Source organism: Poecile atricapillus, unplaced genomic scaffold (genome assembly GCF_030490865.1).
Source record: "Poecile atricapillus isolate bPoeAtr1 unplaced genomic scaffold, bPoeAtr1.hap1 scaffold_403, whole genome shotgun sequence".
In the NCBI taxonomy this organism is placed as follows: Eukaryota; Metazoa; Chordata; class Aves; order Passeriformes; family Paridae; genus Poecile; species Poecile atricapillus.
Genome location: NW_026709198.1, coordinates 1,451 through 21,512, shown reverse-complemented (window position 1 = coordinate 21,512; position 20,062 = coordinate 1,451). Strand labels below are relative to the sequence as shown.

General features: G+C 54.1%; 2 protein-coding genes across 2 annotated transcripts; one reads left to right on the top strand and one right to left on the bottom strand.

Annotated features, from left to right (window-relative positions):
• Positions 1-2,112: 2,112 nt before the first annotated feature.
• On the bottom strand, positions 2,113-5,118 carry LOC131574558 (putative uncharacterized protein BRD3OS). The gene has a single exon (XM_058829032.1). The coding sequence runs from the start codon at positions 4,851-4,853 to the stop codon at positions 4,584-4,586; it is 270 nt and encodes an 89-aa protein (XP_058685015.1). The 5' UTR covers positions 4,854-5,118; the 3' UTR covers positions 2,113-4,583.
• Positions 5,119-10,723: 5,605 nt separating this feature from the next.
• LOC131574557 (WAS/WASL-interacting protein family member 3-like) lies at positions 10,724-17,136 on the top strand. Its single transcript, XM_058829031.1, has 4 exons — positions 10,724-10,945; positions 11,175-11,891; positions 15,503-15,606; positions 15,735-17,136. The coding sequence occupies exons 1-4, from the start codon at positions 10,724-10,726 to the stop codon at positions 15,745-15,747; spliced, it is 1,056 nt and encodes a 351-aa protein (XP_058685014.1). The 3' UTR covers positions 15,748-17,136.
• The last annotated feature ends 2,926 nt before the right edge of the window (positions 17,137-20,062 follow it).

Here is a 20,062-nt window from a genome sequence, read left to right as displayed (position 1 = left end):
AAATTTAGGATTCCTTACACAGCAGCATTATCTTGCTTGAGCTGCATTTTGTAAAGAAAATGGTATTTGCATATCTTTTTAAAATGTCATTTTTAAATAAATAAATTAAACCACCAGCTAGGATTTGACACAGGACACTTAGAACACTGCCCTGATACTGGCATAACCAATCCAGAAAGATCTGTTGTTGTATTTTTTGTTTTGTTATTTTGGGGTTTTTTTTAATATTTAAAAAGAAAAAAAAAGAAATTGTTACTTTTCTGTATGATGTGCATGCAAATTTACCGTAACTCTTTTTCTTAAAACTTTTTAGTGCCATTTCTAGTATATTCCCGTAAATGTCAGTTATTGAAAAGAAATGAGTCAATGTAAGTAGTTTAGCTTGTTTATTGCAAATTGCTGGCCTCAAATGAAATAGAATTAAAAAAAAAAAAAAAAAAAGAAAAAAAAAAGAGTTAGAAAGTAATCTTTGATGTTACTGGTAATCACAGACTCTGGTGCTGGGGCATTCATTTTGTTTTCATAATAAAAAGAAAAATTGTTTGGTGTGTGCGGTTTGATCCCATATTTTCCCCTCCCCTCATCTTTTCCAGCTGTGGCACTCAAACCTGGACTGAGCAGTGCCAGGAGCCAAACATCAGGACATTGAATCCTAGTGCCACGAGTCCTGGGATAATTTGGAAGTTGTTTTGGGAACAGCACACCCCAAGGGCCGACTGCCTTCAGAGTAGGGGCAGCCTCTGGCGTGGCCTGGAATAAAACTGCTTTAAATCCTCTTTTTTGGGTGAGGGAAATTCAGCTGCTCCCATGTCCCAGGGCAGCCAGGGAAGGGCTTGAACTCTTCTCAGTATCCTACAGTCTGCAGGGGCTTAAATTCAGTGATAATTGCTCCTGGTTGAGGTAAGTTGGGCTGAAGGGAGATGAGATTTGAGCCAGGTTTGCTGCTGAAGCCACCAGGACAAGCAGAGGAGCTTTGTCACCTGCTCCAGCAGGCAGGGCTGGCTCTGGGAGCTCAGGGTGACCTGCAGGGCCCAGCTTGGAAAGGGGGGCCTGGAGCAGCTGGTCCCTGTGCCAGCAGAGTCCTGGCATTGCTGTGTGGGGGCCAGGATCTATTTTGGTTATGGGGGAGGATTTGGGTTGGTTTTGCTGTTTGGTTTGTGTCAGGTGGGGTTACTGCAGCCAGGGTTAATCTTTCCCTAACCCTGTTCCTGCTCGCTGCCTTTCCAAGCCAGCATCTCCAAGGCTTCAGCAAACCTCTTCCACTCTGCTCTTGTACCAGTGACACTCCCACAGGGCTGTTCAGCCTAAACAATCTCCTGTGAGGAAAGTGAGGATGTTTCTTTAGTGTTGACAGGTGAGTTATTTCTAGGGGCAGCAAGCAGAGCTTTTTCTGCAGGCTGGGAGGAGGTTGAGGACACGCAGGACATGACTGAGGTTCAAATCTCACTGGTCATGCCTTGAATCCTGGGGCCAGGTCAGTGAGAGGGGCTGGAATGAGTCCAGAGAAGGGAGCAGAGCTGGGGAAGGCTCTGGAAAGTCTGTCCTGTGAGGAGCTGAGCAGCTGAGGGGGCTCAGCCCAGAGGTGAAGGAGGCTCAGGGATGACCTTGCTCTCCACAGCTGCCTAAAGCAAAGGTGTGAGGTGGGGTTTGGTGTCTGCCAGGACAAGAGGGAACAGCCTCAAGCTGCATCAGGGGTGGTTCAGGTTGGACACGAGGAGCAATTCCTTTGTGGAAAGGGTTGTCAGGCACTGGCAGGGGCTGCCCAGGGAGGTTTGGAGTTCCCCTCCCTGGAGGTGTCCAAGGAAGGCCTGGATGTGGCACTCGGTGCTCTGGTGACAAAGTGGGGATTGGTCACAGGCTGGATGTGAGAATCTCCGAGGTCTTTTCCAGTTTAATTCCCTGATTCAGTGTGACATCTTGAGGTTTTCTTTATCCTGAGAATGCTGCTGGCCTTGGGGAGCTGGAGGAGCCTCCCCTGCAGCTCCCAGTGCAGAGGTGTGGCTTGGGAGCCCCACCAGTAACTGAGGGAATTCCTCCCTCCCAAGCGGGGAATGCCAAAAGCTGTCACCTGTGCCAGAGGACATGCAGGGGAAGAAGAGCCACTCACAAAGCTGCATTCAAATCATTTTAATGCACTTTATCAAAGAGGCTACAACAGTGTTTAAACAAGTGCATCACACAGCTGGCTCACAGCCACAGCAGCCACTCCACAACCCTGCTGTGACCAGTGACACACAGAAATGGAAAACTACAGTCACATTCACAGAGATGGAAGGACAACTCATCCTCTTCTTCCTGCACTGTCACATCCAGCCTCCATCCTGAAAGAATTTATGCACATTCTTACGGGTTTAGTCTCGTATAGTCCAATTAACACTCTGCAAAATAACTGAATTTTGGTTTACCAGCCACGTTAACAAAAAGAGACTGATTATACCCAAAATAAGCATCTTCCTTACTGAAATTCAAAAGAAAATAAGTGTCGGATTTCTTTTTTCTATAAGAAAAGAAAATGAACAGCTGGTTTGGGGATGTGCTGTTCCTTAAACTCCCAGAGTTCACGTGCTCCCCAGGGCTGGCCTGGAACCCACCTCTCCTGCTTCTCCAGGTGTATCCACCTGCAGTTCCCAGGGGAGCTCTGGGCACAGCCTCCTGCCTGTTTGAACAAATAATCTCCTGTTCACTCAGCCAAGACCTGGAGGCCCAGGTGGGTCACACATCCCTGGCAATGCTCCCCCGCCACCTTCCCGAGCCTCGCTGGGTTTGTGAATCTCATTGAACGCTTCCACCCGGCTGAAAAACATTTTTTCACTGAATTGTTTCTCCTCCAGAGCTAGTCCTGACAAAACCAAGAGGGTTATTTGTGTGCAGAGCAGTGCAAAGCAGCGAGGTCCAGCAGGTTTAAATCTATGAGCACACACACAAGGTATCAAACACCAACGCATGCAGAAATAGTGCTTTTAAAAAACAACGAGCTGCCTATTGTTTGCAGTGCTATGGAGCAGGGCTGAGTACACCAAACCTCTATGATTTCACTCTAGAATAGGTGTGTTCTGCTCACTACATCGAGTTTAGCAAGGTTGAGTGTCTGTGTGTTTGTTGTAGCATTTCACCCACACGGGAGAGGAGCAAGAGATTCTTCAATGTATTTTTTTAAAAAAAATTAAATAAATAAAGTGCTTGAAAAAAATGCAAGGGAGGTTTTAGATAAATAGAACAGAAGTAATGACTGTGCCTAATAATAGGCAGGTAAATAATCCATCCTGAAGCTGACATCAAATACTGATTTGCCTGGAGCTAAGCCCGTGCCCAGGCACTGCTGGGTTGGACACATGGCCTAGGCAGGACAGAAAGGGCAGAACCCTGAAGAAGAACTTTGATGCTGAACCCTGGGCACATCATTTGCACCCCTGGAAGTGGTAGTTTTGTTTTTAACAAAGATTCAGGTGCTTGCTGGGCTGAGTTTCTCAGTGTGATTTTGCCTTGAGCAAGTCAGGATTCAGCAGAAACTTAAACCTGAAAGCAGCAGCCTCTGTGCCCAAGCAAGGCCATGTTTTTCCCTCCTAAAATCCTCCAGTTAATCAAAACAATCCCAGACACAACTTCTAAAATACATGCACCAAACCTACAATCCAACCTGAACTAGAAGTCAAACCCTTCCAAGCTACTGCATGCATTAAAACTTGAAGGCAAAGCAAACTCCAGTGGCCTCTTTCCTTCTGTTCCCCGTCTCAGGAGCGGGTCTGTGCTGTGTAGGAGTTTCCTTGTGTCCTTTAGGATATGTCTGTATTTACAGGGGTTTCTTGCTGTTGCTTTCCTGGGCCTGTCCCTCCCTTTCAGGTGGTTCACTGGAGGATCTGTTCCTGCAGCTGGGCCAGGGATCTGCCTGAAAGGAGTCAGCTCCCCTGGCTCCACAACTCCCGTTATTTCCATGATCCCGCGCTGTGGGATCAGAGAAGGCCCTTTGCTTTGCATGAAACTCCAGCACACCTTTCCTACCAGCTGTTTTGAAGGCTCAGATTAAATTCTCAACACATTTTCTCCCTGTTCCCACGATAAACCTCTCCATTCCCTAGCTGGAAGAGACCACGTCAGAGCAGCAATTAAAGGAAGACAGGGGAAACAGAACAAGAACGGCCAGATGGTTTTGGAGATAAACTTCTTAAAACCACAGCCTTGATGGGAAGAGATCTGTACTCGCCTCTGTCCCACCAGCATTCCCAGAGCTCTGGAAATGCACCAGGACTGGCCAGTAAGGGTGGCTGGGGCCGGTGCCCAAGTGTCAGTGGGTGTTTCTCAGGGCACACGAGACACTTACAAGCAACACATGGTCCAGCACAGCCCCTGCCAGGATGCTGGGCAGCAACAGGCTTGAGAGCTCCCCAGCAAGAGGTTTGTTGTACACACTCAGTGCCATGCAGAATGGGAGTCCATAAACAGCAAAATCAAACAGAAACAATCAAACTTCAGCCTTTCCCAGCCTCTCCTGGGAACGCTGCTTCCTGTGAAGGGCTGTGAGAGGGTGGTGCACACCCACCTCCCCCAGCTCTGCTTCCTCTCCACGCGTGAATTCCTGTGGGGAATTACATAATAGCACAAAACTTGGACTGCCCCGTGTCCCTGGAGACATCCAGCTTGTTTTTGTCCCGCACCAGGATGGCTTCGTTGCCGTACTGCGAGTACCACATGCTCCTGCTGCGGCTCAGGTAGGTGTTGGGGGGAGCTGACTCCAGTTTCTGCTGCTGCTGCTGCCAGATGAGCAGAGAGGTGTCCCTGTACCTCAGGCGGGCGTAGCCCTCGGACAAGGCTTTCTCGGGCAGGGGAACCCTCCCGTTCATCACCGTGTCACTCATCTGCCCGAGGAGAGCTCCACCAACAGGAGCCCCTTCCCAACAATTCCGAAATAAACCCCGCTGGGTCTGTCCAGGTCGATGGCTGCTGCTCGGAGCTCAAGGGAGAACATCCCAGGGGACAGCTCTGGGGATCCACGAGCTGCTGGCACCACTCAGGACAGGGAGCAGGGCCCTAAAATCACAGCAGGCAGCTTGGCCTTGCTTAAACACCACGGCAGGACTTTTGAGAGCTTATCCAGCGGTGCTACTGCTGCGTGCTCCAGGCTGGCAAGGGCCCACACGTGCCGTTTGTTGACAGCGCATGAAGCATCTCCACGGCTGCGAGCGGCGGATCTGCGGCCAGGCAGGACAGGCTGAGCGGGTCTGGAGGAGCCCAATTCCCTGGAGAAGGGAGCCAGAAGGCGTGGGGAGGTCAGAGGCCGGAGTTCAGCGGTGCCCAGGCCCGTGCATGGCCTCGGCCGGGAGCCCGGCACGTCACATCCAGGGATGCAGGAGAAGATGCTGCTCGGCCCTGCTGGTGGTACCCGAGCGGGGTGGGGGGCCCGGCACCTCCCGGCGGCACCCGCGGGGCACGGCAGGGTCACCCCAGGGGCTGGCAGCGGGGATCCCCGCCCTGCCCGTCCCCCTTTCCGTGTCCCCCCATCCCGCCCGCCCCCCGACCCTTCCAGCGGCACCGCGCACCCTCCGCGGCCCCCGCGCCTGTCCCGCGACCCCCGGGCCCGTCCTCCCCGAGCGGGGATCCCGCACCGCCCTTCCCACGCCTCCCCCCGAGGTTCCCCTGACCCCCCGCTCGCTGCCCCAGCCCCACCGTGCTGCGAGCCCGGCCCGGCCCGGCCCGGCTCCGCTGGGCTCGGCGGAGCGGCCGCGGAGGCTCCGCCCGCCGTGATGCGCCCGGGAGGAGCCACGGCCGGGGCGGGGGCACCGGGGAGGGCGGCAACGACGGGCCCAGGGCATGGGAGAGATCGGGTGGGTGCGTGGGGATGGCAGGGGGACACCCCCAGCGGGGTGTGGGGGTCCGGGGGGGCACCTCCAGTGGGGTGTGGGGGTCCGGGGATGGCTGGGGGGCTCCCCGAGGTGGATGTGTGGGTCCGGGGATGGCTGGGGGGCTCCCCAAGGTGGATGTGTGGGTCCGGGGATGGCAGTGGGGCTCCCCGAGGTGGATGTGTGGGTCCGGGGATGGCAGGGGGGCTCCCCGAGGTGGATGTGTGGGTCCGGGGATGGGTGGGGGATACCCCGGGGTGGATGTGTGGGTCCGGAGATGGCAGTGGGTACCCCGAGGTGGATGTGTGGGTCCGGGGATGGGTGGGGGATACCCCGGGGTGGATGTGTGGGTCCGGGGATGGCAGGGGGGCTCCCCGGGGTGGATGTGTGGGTCCGGGGATGGCAGGGGATACCCCGGGGTGGATGTGTGGGTCCGGGGGTGGCAGGGGGGTGTCCCGGGGTGGATGTGTGGGTCCGGGGATGGCAGGGGGATACCCCGAGGTGGATGTGTGGGTCCGGGGGTGGCAGTGAAGCCCAGCGGGTGCGAGGGTGCTGTCACCCAGCATGTCACACATGCGCGGTGTTTTAAAGGGACGCCCAGTCCAGCGTGTGCTGAGCCCATACTGGGAGCACTGGGAGCACTGGGGCTGGACTGGGGGGTCCTCCCAGGTCTGTCCTTTGGGAGAGGGGCTCTCCCGGCTGCCGCAGGCTGGCATTTCCAGCCCACTCTCCTTTCTGCTGGGTGACACCGGGGCAGCCGCGTGTGCTGGGATGGGCCGGGCACCCTTTGTACCCCTTTGTGCTCCCATGACCGCGCACCCGTGGGGTCAGGACAGGCAGGGGACACCCCTGTGTGCTGCCAGCCTCATGCCACCATCAGCGGGGGGGTCTGAGCAGCCCCTCCGTGACCTCCGCCCATCACCGCTGTTTGCCCCGGCGCCGCTCCTTATCCCGCCTGTCCCCTGGCCAGCACAGAATTTGAAGAGAGCTGCAGGGTTTATTCTTTTCCTGATGATGCTAAATTTAAGCTCTCAATCTTCTTATCTCCTGTGAAGGCAGCGCCATCTAATCTCCTGCGAAGGACCCGATGCATTTATCCGAGCAGAGCTACTCCAGGCGCTGCTCCCCTTCTTCACGGACACAAACAAGAGGCTGTGGTTTGCTTCCGTCACAGGGAAGGCATGCTGCAATTCCCGGTTCCCAGGAGATTTAGGCCAAACACAAAGAAGCTGGAAGAAGAAAAAAAAAAAAAAAAAAAGACCACACTACTACACTATTAAAATGTTTATTATCAGAAATATCCTGACTCTGCTGCTTAATCTGCTTCCTGCTATTCCTGCTAGCCCTGACCCACTCGTGGAAGCTGCAGAACAAAGTGCAAAATCCTTTAGTGGACAAGATTTAAGTGTTTCAAGGCTCTCTTGGCCTTGTCTGTAAAATTCCTGGCTCTGTTATCACCCAACAGAAGCTGGTAAGGGGGGTGGGTGCCCTGCTGAGAGGGGCCAGGAGAAGGATTGGAACCTGCCAAGCTCCAACTGCTCTGACCCCTCCACTCCACCCATTCCTGTGAGTCCCTTGAGCCAGGACCCTTCCCAAATAAACCATGGAGGCAGCAGCAGTGGAAGGGATGAGGTGAAATCCAGCTGCTTCTCGGTCAATGGTTTGTTCCTCCCCACCTTCCTCCGAGGAAATCAATCTCTGCTTTGCTGTCCCCGAGCTGCCTCAGGCCATTCCTCTGCTGTGCCATGGCCACAGTGAGGGGCTGGCCTGGGTGCTTTCCTCCTTGCCGAGCTCCTGGGGCTGTGAACACTCCGGATCTCTCTGATTTTTATGGGAAACCTGTTGGGGTGGAGCCCGGTGGAGGATGATTAATTAGTGAGGGTGTCCCAGCAGCGCAGTGGTGGCACTGGGAGCTGTTAATAGGTGTTTGCTGGCATTCAGTACAGCTGGGGCATCCCAAAATGAGACTCTTCCCCAGGGAAATGCCCGGGGAAGTGCCAGCTCCACCTGTTTGCTGCCTGGGCTCAGAATCCTTTACCAGAGCACAAAGAGCACCCGTGGCTGAGTGCTCCCGTTGCTCCAGTGCCAGAGGCGAATCCAGTTCATCCCTTCTGCCTTGCATGGAGCTGTGCCAGGTTAATTTTCCTGCTCCTTTCCACGGTGACAGGCTCCAGGAGGTGTCTCCTGCGGGAAGGGCTGGGACATGGAGCTGTGCTGGCAGCACTGCAGGCCCGTTAGCAGAAGATAATTGCAGAGACTGTGGCAGGGTGCACCTTGTCTGGGCAGGTAGATCAGGTGTGTGATGAGCCAGACAGAGATTATTGTCTGTAGCCAGCAGCTGAACACTTTGGTGGCCCTGTGATTTCCCCCTGGCTGATAATCGAGCAGTGGGTTTGCCAAGCTGGGGCTTGCACGGCTTTCCTAAAATAGTCGGTGAAAGGAGATCACAAAATCTCAGGGCGTGTTGCAAACGGCACGTAGGCTGTGACAGCTGCCATGCCAGCAGCCAGCCCGGCTCCTGCTCTGGGGACCCTGGCTCCAGCTGGAGACACGTCCCCTGGCAGGCAGCACGGCTCCGGACCCGCTGCTGCACGCTTGGAATAATCCAGAAGGTGGCAATGGCAATCCACAGACACTGCCTGGCTGGGAAAAGAGGATTTTCTGGCGGTGTGCTTCTGGTGTTTAAGGGATATTTTCAGGGGGACTGCACTGTGGCTGCTTCTCTGCATGTAGAGAACCCTGGAGTGACACCAAACATTGCAAAAAATGCACCTTTATTGGAAATGCAGCCATGTCCCAGGTATTTTGGGGCTGATTGTAAGGTATGGTGTCTTCATACATGTTAGTGCATTTCCTTCCTTCCTTCCTTCCTTCCTTCCTTCCTTCCTTCCTTCCTTCCTTCCTTCCTTCCTTCCTTCCTTCCTTCCTTCCTTCCTTCCTTCCTTCCTTCCTTCCTTCCTTCCTTCCTTCCTTCCTTCCTTCCTTCCTTCCTTCCTTCCTTCCTTCCTTCCTTCCTTCCTTCCTTCCTTCCTTCCTTCCTTCCTTCCTTCCTTCCTTCCTTCCTTCCTTCCTTCCTTCCTTCCTCCCTTCCTCCCTTCCTCCCTTCCTCCCTTCCTCCCTTCCTCCCTTCCTCCCTCCCTCCCTCCCTCCCTCCCTCCCGGATGTCCCCAGCCAGCTTTGGGACGTTCCAGACCTGTCACCCCTTCACCACCCAGGTCCCCCTCATTCCCTGCAGGCTGGGACCCGAGCTCTGGGTGCTGCCTGCGGGGCTCCCTGTCTGCACACGCTGACACATCTGGGGGTGAGAAAGCTCCGTGTTCCCTCTGCCAGCATCTTCCCAGTGCATCCAGCCCCCTCTCGGGCTCATCCCGGCGGGGAAATGAAACAAAAGCACACGGAGCGGAGTCTGCGAGCCGAGAGAAGCTCCACGCCGGGTCCCCAGCAGAGGGTGGTGTCAGCCTGTGTCCTGCCTGGCATTCCCTGGCATTCCCTGGCATTCCCTGGCATTCCCTGGGTGCCTGGCATTCCCTGGCTGGCATTCCCATCAGTGCCAAGAGGCAGGAGAGGGGAGCACCAGCTCCAGCACAAAATCCAACCTCTTTCATTTATTCAAGCTCCCTTTTAGCTTTAGGTCCACCTTGAAAACAGCATCTGGGTCCTCTCCACGCTCCCCATCCTCTTGCAGGACAGTTTGTACAACCTGGAACTCACAGCTCGCCAGCGTGTGCTGGATTGAAGCTCCTCCCGAGGCTGGCTGCGCAGGTTTTGGTTGTTTTTATTTCCCCTGCTCTCAGGAACAGCTCTGCCATCATCATCCCTTCGGCTCGCTGCAGAGGGAGGCGAGGAGCGCACCCGCTCCAACACCTCCCACGCAGAGCCGGGCTCTGCAGCTGCAGGGATTGTTCCCAAGTGTCCAGGGGCCAAGAACGCTTTTTATTACTCAGTAAAAAAGCTCGGCTGTGGCTCGCAGGTTTAATTATGCACATATAATAAACTCCTCTGTTGTCATCTATCTACAGACCTGACCTCACAGGGCAGGCCGGTACTGAGTCAACCAAAATTATCCCTGGCACGACTCCACTGCCTTCAGTAGCCTTGTGATTCCTGCCCATGGGTGCTGTCGGAGGGCAGGAACGCTTCGACGAGAACTAAAAGATCAAGAAAATCATTCTGAGAAAGCAGCTCCTCAGGGTATGGGGAGTGTGGGCTGAGATGTGAATCCTCCCAGGGCAGGGCGCAGCTGCCCTGATGGTGAGACCGGAGCGTGTGGATGCTGCTCCCTCTTGGATCGCACTGTTCGTACCCTGCCCTGGCCCGGGGGCACAGCCGGGAGCTGCGGACTCCCAGCACCTCGGGATGAAAGCATTTCTTCTTTTAAACCCCCCACAAACTATCCTTGGAATATTAAACAATTGTTTTCTTCGCAGAGATCCTCCCGGCTAGATTGAAAATGAAGGATCATGGCTGTAGAGCTGCTCTTTCTCCTTTATCTCCGCTTGGCTCCATTTGGAAGAGATTAGTGTTGCATTTGTTTGACATCCAGGTTAATAGCTTCCCTTCGTCCCAGTCCCGGCTTCCGCTTTTGGCTATCTGGAAAGCCGGGATGGAAATTAATGGGCAAACTCTGGGGAGAGGATCTCGGAAGAAAACTCGGAACAGATTTAAAAAGAGGCTGCTCTAAGCCGCGCTGATTTGGAAGGAAGCCACCGGTGAAAATTAGAGATTTTTCAAGAGTTTGCTGCCAAGGAGTTAATGCCTGAGAGTCGAGGTTTTTAATAAATACACTGGTAATTAATTATAGGAGTTGTCCTCCCGTTTGAAAGTCAAGGAACACGATCGCTTGTTTGGGTTAAACATCTCGGCTGCAGCATTTGCAGCCCAAACACGGGATGCCGAGTGGGAGCGAGCGCTCAGACAAAGCGGGGTCTGTGTGTGCGGTGCCGGGGGAGGCGGAGGAGCCCCGGCACCGCTCCTGCCGCTGTCCCCGGGGCTGGGGACACCGGGGGGACCCTGCCCAGGGCACCCGCTCTGCCAGCCGGGACAGCGAAACATCAGCGGGGCTCTGGGCGGCTCTCCCGGAACAGGGAGAGGAGCGGCAGAGGAGGGAGGGAGCGAGGGATATGACAAGGGAGGGAGGGAGGGGGCGGTGGGGGAGGAAGGAAAAAAATAATAATAAAACCGGGAAAAATAAAAAAAACAAAAACGGGAGGCGGAAAGAGGAAAAAAATATTGGAGGAAAAGGAAAAAAAAACGGTGGGGAGAAAGTAAAAAATATTGGGGAAAAAGAAGCGGGCTCCGAGGCAGAGCGCTGAGAAGCGCCCCCCGCCCCCGCTCCCGCAGACAAAGGGGCAGCGGGGCGGGCCGGGGGCGGGCCGGGGGCTGCTCCACTGCCCGGGGCGGGGAGAAAACTCGCACCCACCGCGGCTCCCCGCCTCGGCCCCGCAGCTGGGGTCTCCCAGCGCTGCAAGTTTCCACAGGGCACCGCGGCGGAATTGCGCGGGGAGCGGCCCCGCCGTCCGTCCGTCCGTCTGTCCGTCCGTCCGTCCGTCCGCCGCTTTGTTCCCGGAGGATGCGGCGCGCCTAACCCCGGCCCAGGCGGTGGGGCCGCGGCGGGGGCAGGGGCAGCCCTCCGCCGGAAAACTCCGCGCCGCCCTCCTTCCTCCTCCTCCTCCTCCTCTTCCTCCTCCTCCTCCTCCTCCTCCCGCTCGCAGCCCCGGCGCGGAGCGATGCTCTCGGGGGCGGCGATGGAGCGGGGCGGCAGCGCGGAGAGCACGGCGGCCCCTCGGGCTGCCCGCGGCCCCTGAGCGCCGGCAGGAGGAAGAGGAAGGCCGGGGCAGCGAGCAGAGCGCGGCCATGGAGGAGTGGAGGCAGTGCGGCCGCTGGCTGATCGACTGCAAAGTTTTGCCCCCGAACCACCGGGTGGTCTGGCCCTCGGCCGTGGTCTTCGACCTGGCGCAGGCGCTGCGGGACGGGGTGCTGCTGTGCCAGCTGCTCCACAACCTGTCCCCCGGCTCCATCGACCTCAAGGACATCAACTTCAGGCCGCAGATGTCCCAGGTAGGACGGGAGCGATGGATGGAGGGGTGGGGAACCCCCAGGAGCGCCTGGATGCGGCCGTGGCTCTGGCACAAGTTGGTGGGATGGGAGAATGGGATGGGGTGAGATGGACACCGCCTGTCTCCCACCCTCAGCCGCTCCCTGCCTTTATCCCCCCGGTTCTCGCCGCTCCAGCGCCGGGGGAGCCGCTCGGGAAAGGCTCCGGGGCGGGGAGAGAACACCCCGGGAAGGAGGGGAACATCCCCCTCGTGTTTACAGTCATGGCGAAACAAAAGCAAATAACAGGGCTAAGAGGAGGAGATGGGATTATTGGGGGTTTTCATGGAGGCGCTGCTTCGTCTGAGATGTGCGGGAGGAGCGGGCGCCGGGACGAAACTTTGGCTGGGAAGACTCAAAGCAAAATAAATGAATAAATTTATGAAAACACACGAACCTCCGGGGCTCTGCCAGCCTGCCCCAAAAGCGGCCGGGCAGGGAGCGAGGCCAGGGCAGTGTCCGAGCCCCGGTGCCGCATCTGCGGGCCGGGAGGTGATGGAGCCGCAGGTTGGGGACTCCAATTGCAGCCGGCTCCCCTTGCCTTGTCCTCTGGGACATCGTGGCTCTGCTACTTGGCTACTCTAAAAGGCCTCCATCCCTGGAAGTGCTTCCAGTTCCTGGTTGGTTTGGTGGAAGGACGCTTAAACAAACGGAAAAGAACAACAAAAAAAAAAGAAGTAAAATCAGCTCAGGTTGTTTTGGGTCTAAGAGCTCCGCTGGTGTTTTTGCAAGCTGAGCTGCAGGTATTTGCATGGGAATCGGGAAGTGAAATCGATTAGAATCAAACGAAATGGGGGTTTGTGTCCTGCCCGCCGGCAGCCCCTGTGTCGACAAGTTCATTTCAGAGCGTCGGTTTTTATTTTAGAACAACAGGTTCTAGTGGTGGAATCAAAAGGAAACTTTCTGCGTTTAACTCCGCTGAAGCCTTCAAGGATAAATAACCCCCACTGCCCACACGAGCTCTGTTTCTGTGCTGAGAGAGCAAATCCCTCTCCCTTTTTTTCCGCTGGAGTTTCCTTCCAAGGCAGTTTTTTTCCCCGGCTGTTTGTCCCCTTCACCCAGCAGGACACAACCGCGTGTGCTGGGGTGGCTGCTGTGCTTGAGGACAGCCAGGAGCTCCCAAATTTGGAGCCCCTCTTTGGGGAGCAAAGGGAGCTTTGCTGTGAGGATGTCCTTGATCCTGGCAAAGCACCGGGATGGGAATTCCCGTGGTGAAACCAGCCCAGAGTAAATAAAAACACGTCCTGATGCCCCTTTCCAGGCTGGAATAATGCTGTGAGATTTCCTCTTGGCTTTCCAGGCTGTGAACTGATCAAACTGTTTTCTGCTCAGGTTGGTGTTTCCAAATACAAACTGCCTTGCAGGAGCTGTGGATGAGGAGGGCTGGAGCTTTCCTAGAATGTGCTGAGGATGGTGCACTGGGATTTGGGTTTTGTTTTTTTTTTAAGGAAATTCTGTAATCCTACAGAGCTAATTTTGGTGCTGTAGTTGTCCTGTGGGCAGCTCAGAATGGGATTAAAGATGTGGCACTTGGGGATGTGGTTTAGTGGCAGATTTAGCAGTACTGGGTTATTGGTTGGACTTGATCTTAGAGGGCTTTTCCAACCTAAACTCTGGTTCTGTGGGAGCTGTGATCCAGGGAGGATGCCAGGGTGGTTTAGAGAGGAGGCTCTTGCTGTCCTTGCTGGTGTTTGCTGGTCAGAGAGGAGAGTTTACAGCCCTGCTGTCTTTAATAAAATTGCTTTCTGCTTATCCCACCTGGCTGCTTTCACAGGCTTTAGGGGATGTGTGAGGGGACTGATTGCCATGGGTTTGGTGGCACTCTCTGAAAATCAGCTCTGGGGAGAGGGGGGACCAGCAGGGAGCTGAGCCCACAGGAGCTGCAGAGCATCACCTGGTATGGGAGTGGATGCTCTGGTGAGGCTCAGCTGCTGCCTCAGCCAGGATGGGGCCCAAACCACTCTGGAGCCAGCCTTCATATTTGATGTGCTCTTTTGGTCATTCCTGGGTTTGGGAATTTGGCTTCTTCCCAAATTCTGCTGTGCTGGCAGCCTGGGGAGGTGATGGGGAGGAAGGGGCTGAGCCCAACCCCAGAAGGGACAAACACCCCTGGGATGCCCCAGCCCTGCTGTGGCTCTGGGGGAGCAGTTCAGTGTCTCTAGGCCAAACTTCAGAGGAATAATGTAGGAATCCATCCAGCCAGCTGTGATGTGCTCAGACATGGGGCAGGGATGCACGAGGAACTTCAGAGGTTGTTTTTGATGATAAATTCACATTTTGCCTGGCTGGCTGGACTGGCTAACCAGCTGTCTGCCTCACTGGAGAGCTCATGTTGTTATTAATCAGGTGAAATGCCAGGGGACAAGACACTTGTGCTAGACTTGAGACACCCAGTAACGCTCTGCCATCCACCTTTCCTGCTGAATTAAGTGGGGCTGTGCAGGTGTGTAATAAGGAACAGATTTTTGCCCAAGGTGAGCAGCATTTCAAAGGCCAGAGGTGAAATCACATCTCTGCAGAGAAACACTTGAAGATCCAGGCACTCGTGTTATTTTTTTAATCCCTTTCCATGCTGATTTGTTTTTCCTTGCAGCTGTTGGAGGTGTGCTGCAAGGTTGGAGTGTTGGCAGCCCAGGGAGGTTGCAGGGATTGATGCTCCTGCTGTGCAGAGATGGACTGGCGTCCCTGTCCTCCTAAAAGCTCCCCCAACCTCATAAAACCTCCCTGTGTTTGTTCAGCAGAGACACCAGACTGGCCTTGCAACAGTAGTTTAATACATGATGCTTAATTAAATAAATGAGGCAAATCACCCCATTAGGTTGGGGTCTGAATTTTGCTTTATTTTCATGTTCAGTTCCAGAGACCCAAATCTGGTGTTTGGTGGTGCCTGGGAGGATGGGATGACCCAAAGAACTTCCAGAGTGGCCAACAAAATAAACAGGAAAAACAATCTTGAATCCCAGCTCTCTTCTGAGAGCTGCTGGATGTGAGTTTTGATGAGCCTGGAGTAAAACTTCATTTCTGCTCATTGCTTTTGCTGCTGAGGCTTTTTCTGGAGGGCTGAGAAGTGGCATGAGGGTGATTGCCCTCGGTGTTTGTTGATCATGATGTCTGTTTCTGTGACTGGATTTCTGGGGGTGTCATTCAGGGGGATTTTCCAGCCAGCTGGGAGAGTGGGGTGCAAAGGACATTTGAATTTGCAAATGGGAGCAGAGGAGGAGCCCTCAGGTTCATTCCCTGAGCCATCCCCAGAACCCCACTATTCTCCCCATTCCCCTTCCTACCTCCAGTCCTCTGTCACTGTGTGCTACAGCTGCTCTCGTGAGTGAGATTGAGATCTTTAAACTTTGCATTTTCATCAATAATCAGGTTTGAATCGTAATTTTGTTAACTCTCTGGTCAAATACAAATTAAATTACTCTTCACTCATGTTTCAGCATAAAAAACATAAGTGCAATAAAACACCTGCCTGTTTGGGTGAAGCTGATATTTGGTGCTGTGAGTTTTGTGAGGTTTTCTTTTTTTTTTTTTTTTTTTTTGCATTTGTCTTAGATAAAATTAATCCTTCCTGACAGGGCCTTGGATGTGTTTGGAGGTTTCTGGGGAAGGCTGCTGCAGGCTGCTCCCTCTCAGGAGCAGAGACCTCGTGGGGGCTGCATCAGCTGTACCAGGCACCTTTGTAAGTGTGGGATTGATCAGGGATTATCCAGGAAAATGGGGGGGATCTGGGAGTTCCTTGCACTGTCCCTCCTCTGCTGGCTGAGCTCAGCTTTGTGGTGATGCTGTGAAGGGTATTTCTGCTCCCAGTCTCTGCAGCTGAAGGAAAATGGGTTAATTCAAGGGAGAACCACTGAGAAAGAAGCAATAACCATCCCAAACCCTGCCCCACTGCTCTGTCCTGGCTGTCTGAGCACCTGCTGCAATCTCTGTGGATTAAGAGAGGTGGAAATTGGTGCCTCTCACCCCTCCTCAAAGGCTAGTCTGGACACTGCCAAAAATCTTCATTTTCCCTGCTCCAGAACCTCCTGGACTCTGGAGATGAAGCAGCCACAGAGTGAACGTGTTGCTGCATGCACAGACTTGCAGTTAGCAGTAATGGCCAGCTCATTAAGGATTCTTATTTTGAAGCATATTGACATCTCTCCAGAGGGAATCCACCCCGCCCTGCAGCGCCTGGAGGTTTGATTTGGGCCCTGGAGGCTGATGAGAGGCAGCAAATGGAATTGGAGTGATGGCTGGGCTGCCCACTGCTCTGCTCTGCTCTTATTAAGGAGCCAGGCAGACAAGTGAACCTGACTGCCAGGATTGATGGCTGCGATGCCCCACACCTGACTGAGCTGTCACATGGCTCCATCCTGTTGTTTTTTCTTCATTTGCCATCCAAATCCTGTTTATTGATGATGTAGGTGCTGCTTTGCTGTGACAACTGGGAGCAGCTGGCTTGGAGCCTTCCCCAGGTACAGGGGAGATGGAGGCAGGCCTAGACAATTTGGTGCAGGTAATTATTCACAAGGCTTTGGGGTTTTTAACATGCCACTTGAAGGCTTTATAGCTGCAGTGCTTGTAATTACTTCCATATGTCATGATATATGTTAGAAATAATTCAGTATTATCAGAGCTGCCTAGCTGGGTGGGTTTTTTGAACAAGGTCTGTGTAGCCACTCTGATTTGCCCTGCTCAGGTCCTCTGGCTTTTTATTTACTCTGTGCTTTTTGAAACTGAGTTCTGTTCCAAAAAGGCTGTAAAAAATGGCCTTGTTACATATCCCTGTTTACTGTGTCTCACTGACTTCCCGTTTGGATGTGCTGAGCCTCTCAAAGGGAAGAAAGGTGCTCTGTGTGTCCTGCCAGGCTCATGAGCTCCCTGCAAAACAGGAGCTGCTCCCACTCTTCCTGCCCAGCCCCGCTCTGCTCGCCAAGCAGAGCCCTAAAACCTCGTGTCAGCAGAGGGGGGACCCTCTCTGTGGCTGCCTGAGCTTGAAGGATCCAACTGAACCTGCAGCTGAAGGCTCATAAATATTCTGCTGGGCCAGGAGAAGCTGAAGAGTGTTGGATGGATGCTGTGGGCTGTGCCAAGCAGCCTGAAAAGCAGTGAAAACTTTTTTTCATTCTTCCCCATGCTGTGGAATGACTGATGAGAGCTGAATACCTGCATTAAACACCTACCAGCAACATGAATGAATAGATGCCTTTAAAAACACAAAGCCAAAAAAAAAAAATATAAATAAATAAATAAAAAGAAATTTGGTCATTTTTCAAGCTGGGACTGGGCTTGGAAGCTGCCTGCTCTCCCAGCAGCCTGTTGATGAGCTGGAAGAAATGCCCCCCCCCCCCCCCCCCCAGGCCCTCCCCCCCCCCCCCCCCCCCCCCCCCCCCCCTCCATCCTGCCCGGTGGTGATCGGGGTGCTGTGCCAGGAGCAGGGGGTGCCTCGGGGCTGGGTCCCTCCAGACAGGAACAGGAGGATTTTTGGATTTTTGGCAGTGGCACTGCTCAGCTGCTGTGTCTGGGTCTGAGCAGGGCTCTTGGGTGAGGAATTAGGGAAATTAGGGAATTTGGGGTGGATTGTGTGGGAGGGCTGAGCATCCCCAGCTCAGCCTGGTGGGATGGGACCCACCACCCCAACCTGTGGGAGCCCCAGATCCTTTTCCTTCAGCTCATCTGGAGCCAGAAGGGACCTGATTTTTGGCAGGGACAGAAGTGTTGCTTCAGACTGACCCGAGGGCAAATTTTTGATCAGTTTCTTTGTTGTTTCTTAAAGAGACAAAACCTTTTCCCAGCACTGGAGCTGTTTTCCCTTCTCCACTTGACTCCCTCGAGCTGTGATGAGAAATGGATCAGATGTGCTCATCACAAAAATCCCAAGCTGGGGCTTTTTGGGCCAGAGCTGTGCTGGGAGGATCAGGGTCCCATTGATTTAGGGTGCAGTGTGAATGGGTGGGTGCAGGGCTCTGGGGTGCCCGTTTTGGGTTGGAGAGGATTGATTTGGGGATGGTGGAGGCTGGGAAATGCAGCAAAGCTGGGAAATGCAGTGAGCTTGGCCACACCTCTGGGAACTGAAGACTCTCTCTGCTTTGATTTTTAAAGCATGGATCCACCTTCTTTGAGCTGTGCAGCACTTTTAAAATAAATTTTTACTTCCTCTCACCACTCTCAGCATCAGTTTGCTCCTTTGGACTCCTGGTGATCTTAAAACAATCTTGTGGCTGCTCCTCTAGAGCAGCTTCTCAGAGCTCTGCTCCCTCCCCAGGGTGTGCTCTGTGCCCAGCAGGGTCACTCTGTCCTGTCAATGTCCATCTGTCTGCCCAGCTGGCCCTGCAGCATCCTCACACCCCTGGGACTCCTGGCCCTGCAGTGTCACCCCCGGCTCTCTCGGGTCAGGATGAGCTCCAGGGATGGAATTTGGGCTCAGGTCACCCTTGTGTCCCCCAGGTTCACCTGCTGGTTCTAAAAGTGTCCTGCTGATTGTAAATCTCAATGCTCCTTTCACAGGAGGGGAAGGACCTTCCTTCTCAGGGTAACTCCATCACAGGCTGCCTTTGGCAACTTCAAGCTCAGCGTTGATGAAATTACTTTTGTATCTCCCCGTCAAAAAAAGCGCCTGGAGAAAAGTCTGTTTCTAATAAAAGTGACTTTTCCTCCCTGCTTTGTGTTTTCTTTGGTTGTAGCTCAGGGCTGCAACTCTGGTGCAACCATTCTCTGCCCTCCAGCCCCTGGAGCCTCGCAGCTGTCCAGGGATGGACAGGAGGGCTGGGTTCTCCTTCCTGCTTGCTGCAGCTTGTGAGCAGAGCACAGAATTTTGTTTATAACCAACCTGTGCTGCTCTCCAGGTGTCTCAGACCTGGGGTTTGTGACTTTGCAGATGCTGAGCCCTATGAAGTGATTTTTCCCTGTACATTTAGTGCTTCTGGGAGTGTTTGTCTGGGATCCTGGACTAGCCCAGCCCTGGACTCTAATCTGTGTTAAGGTTTAGCTAAGATGCCCTAACCTGAAAGGCTTTTTTAGGGTTTCTGTCTGTGATGGGTGTTTGGACTGAGTGCCCTCCTCCTGTCTCAGAGGGTGTCTGTGCTCTACCCAAAGCCACAAGGGCTCCACTGTAGAAGGGACTGTAAAAACAACAGGTGCAGATGAATCAGTTTGCTGCTCTGAAACAAGATCACTTTTCCTCAGGAAGGTTGCTGCAGAGCAGGAGTTTGGCCATCAGCTCTCCCAGCCTTGGATCACAAGTCCTGCACAGCAAATTTCTGGGCACCTCTTTGGATCTTTTTGGATCCCTTTTGTGGAGTCCCCAGGCTGGCAGAGCTGCCAGCCCTTCCTGGCCCAGGACAAAGGATGTGCCTGCCCCTTGTCCCTGCTCTGAGCAGGGAATGTGGAATCTGTTCCTGTTTTGTAATCCCTGTCTGGACAGCCGGGATTCAGCTGGAGGATCCTCCTCTGCCTCCTTGGAAAGCCACCAGCCTGACTCACATCCTAACTTGTTCCTCCTGGATCCCGTCAACTCTGCACTCAGCGGCCTCGGTGGCATTGCCCGTGGTACAGAGCCACCAATAAATCAGATTTTATTCACTGTGCTGCCTCTGGGCTTCTCAGGATTGGATTTTCCAGGTTTGCTGGGTGTTGGAAGCATCCCCCATGTCCCACAGTGTCCTCTCCCAGCCCATGCTCTGGGTGCTGGAGCTGCTTTGGCACAGGGAGATGCTGCCAGCTGCCTTTGGGTGTGCTGGGATGAGTGGGGATGTTGGGAGGTGTTTGTGCCTCTCTGGGCTGTCCTTGGTGCTCCACCAGGGACCACGAGCCTGTGCCTGCCCCACTGGGCCTTGCTTTGCCCCCCAAACCACCTGGATTTGGTAAATGAGGAGAGGGGGGAGGTTAAAAGGTTCCCACAGAGGAAATTTGCTTTTTCTCTTCCAGCATTTGCCTTAACGCTGATGGAGGGGGGAGTAAATTGGCTCTTTTGTAGCATTCATATCTTTTGTTGTGTTTTATAGTGGTTTACAGCTAAATGGAACATCTGGTATTTGAAGGGGGCCGAGGAGGGAACAGAGGAGGGAACAGAGGAGGTTTGTGGTGGGGAAGGGGAGGAGTGGGAGGAGTGATTTGTGTTCAGCACCACAAACACTGAATTATCTGTGAAATCC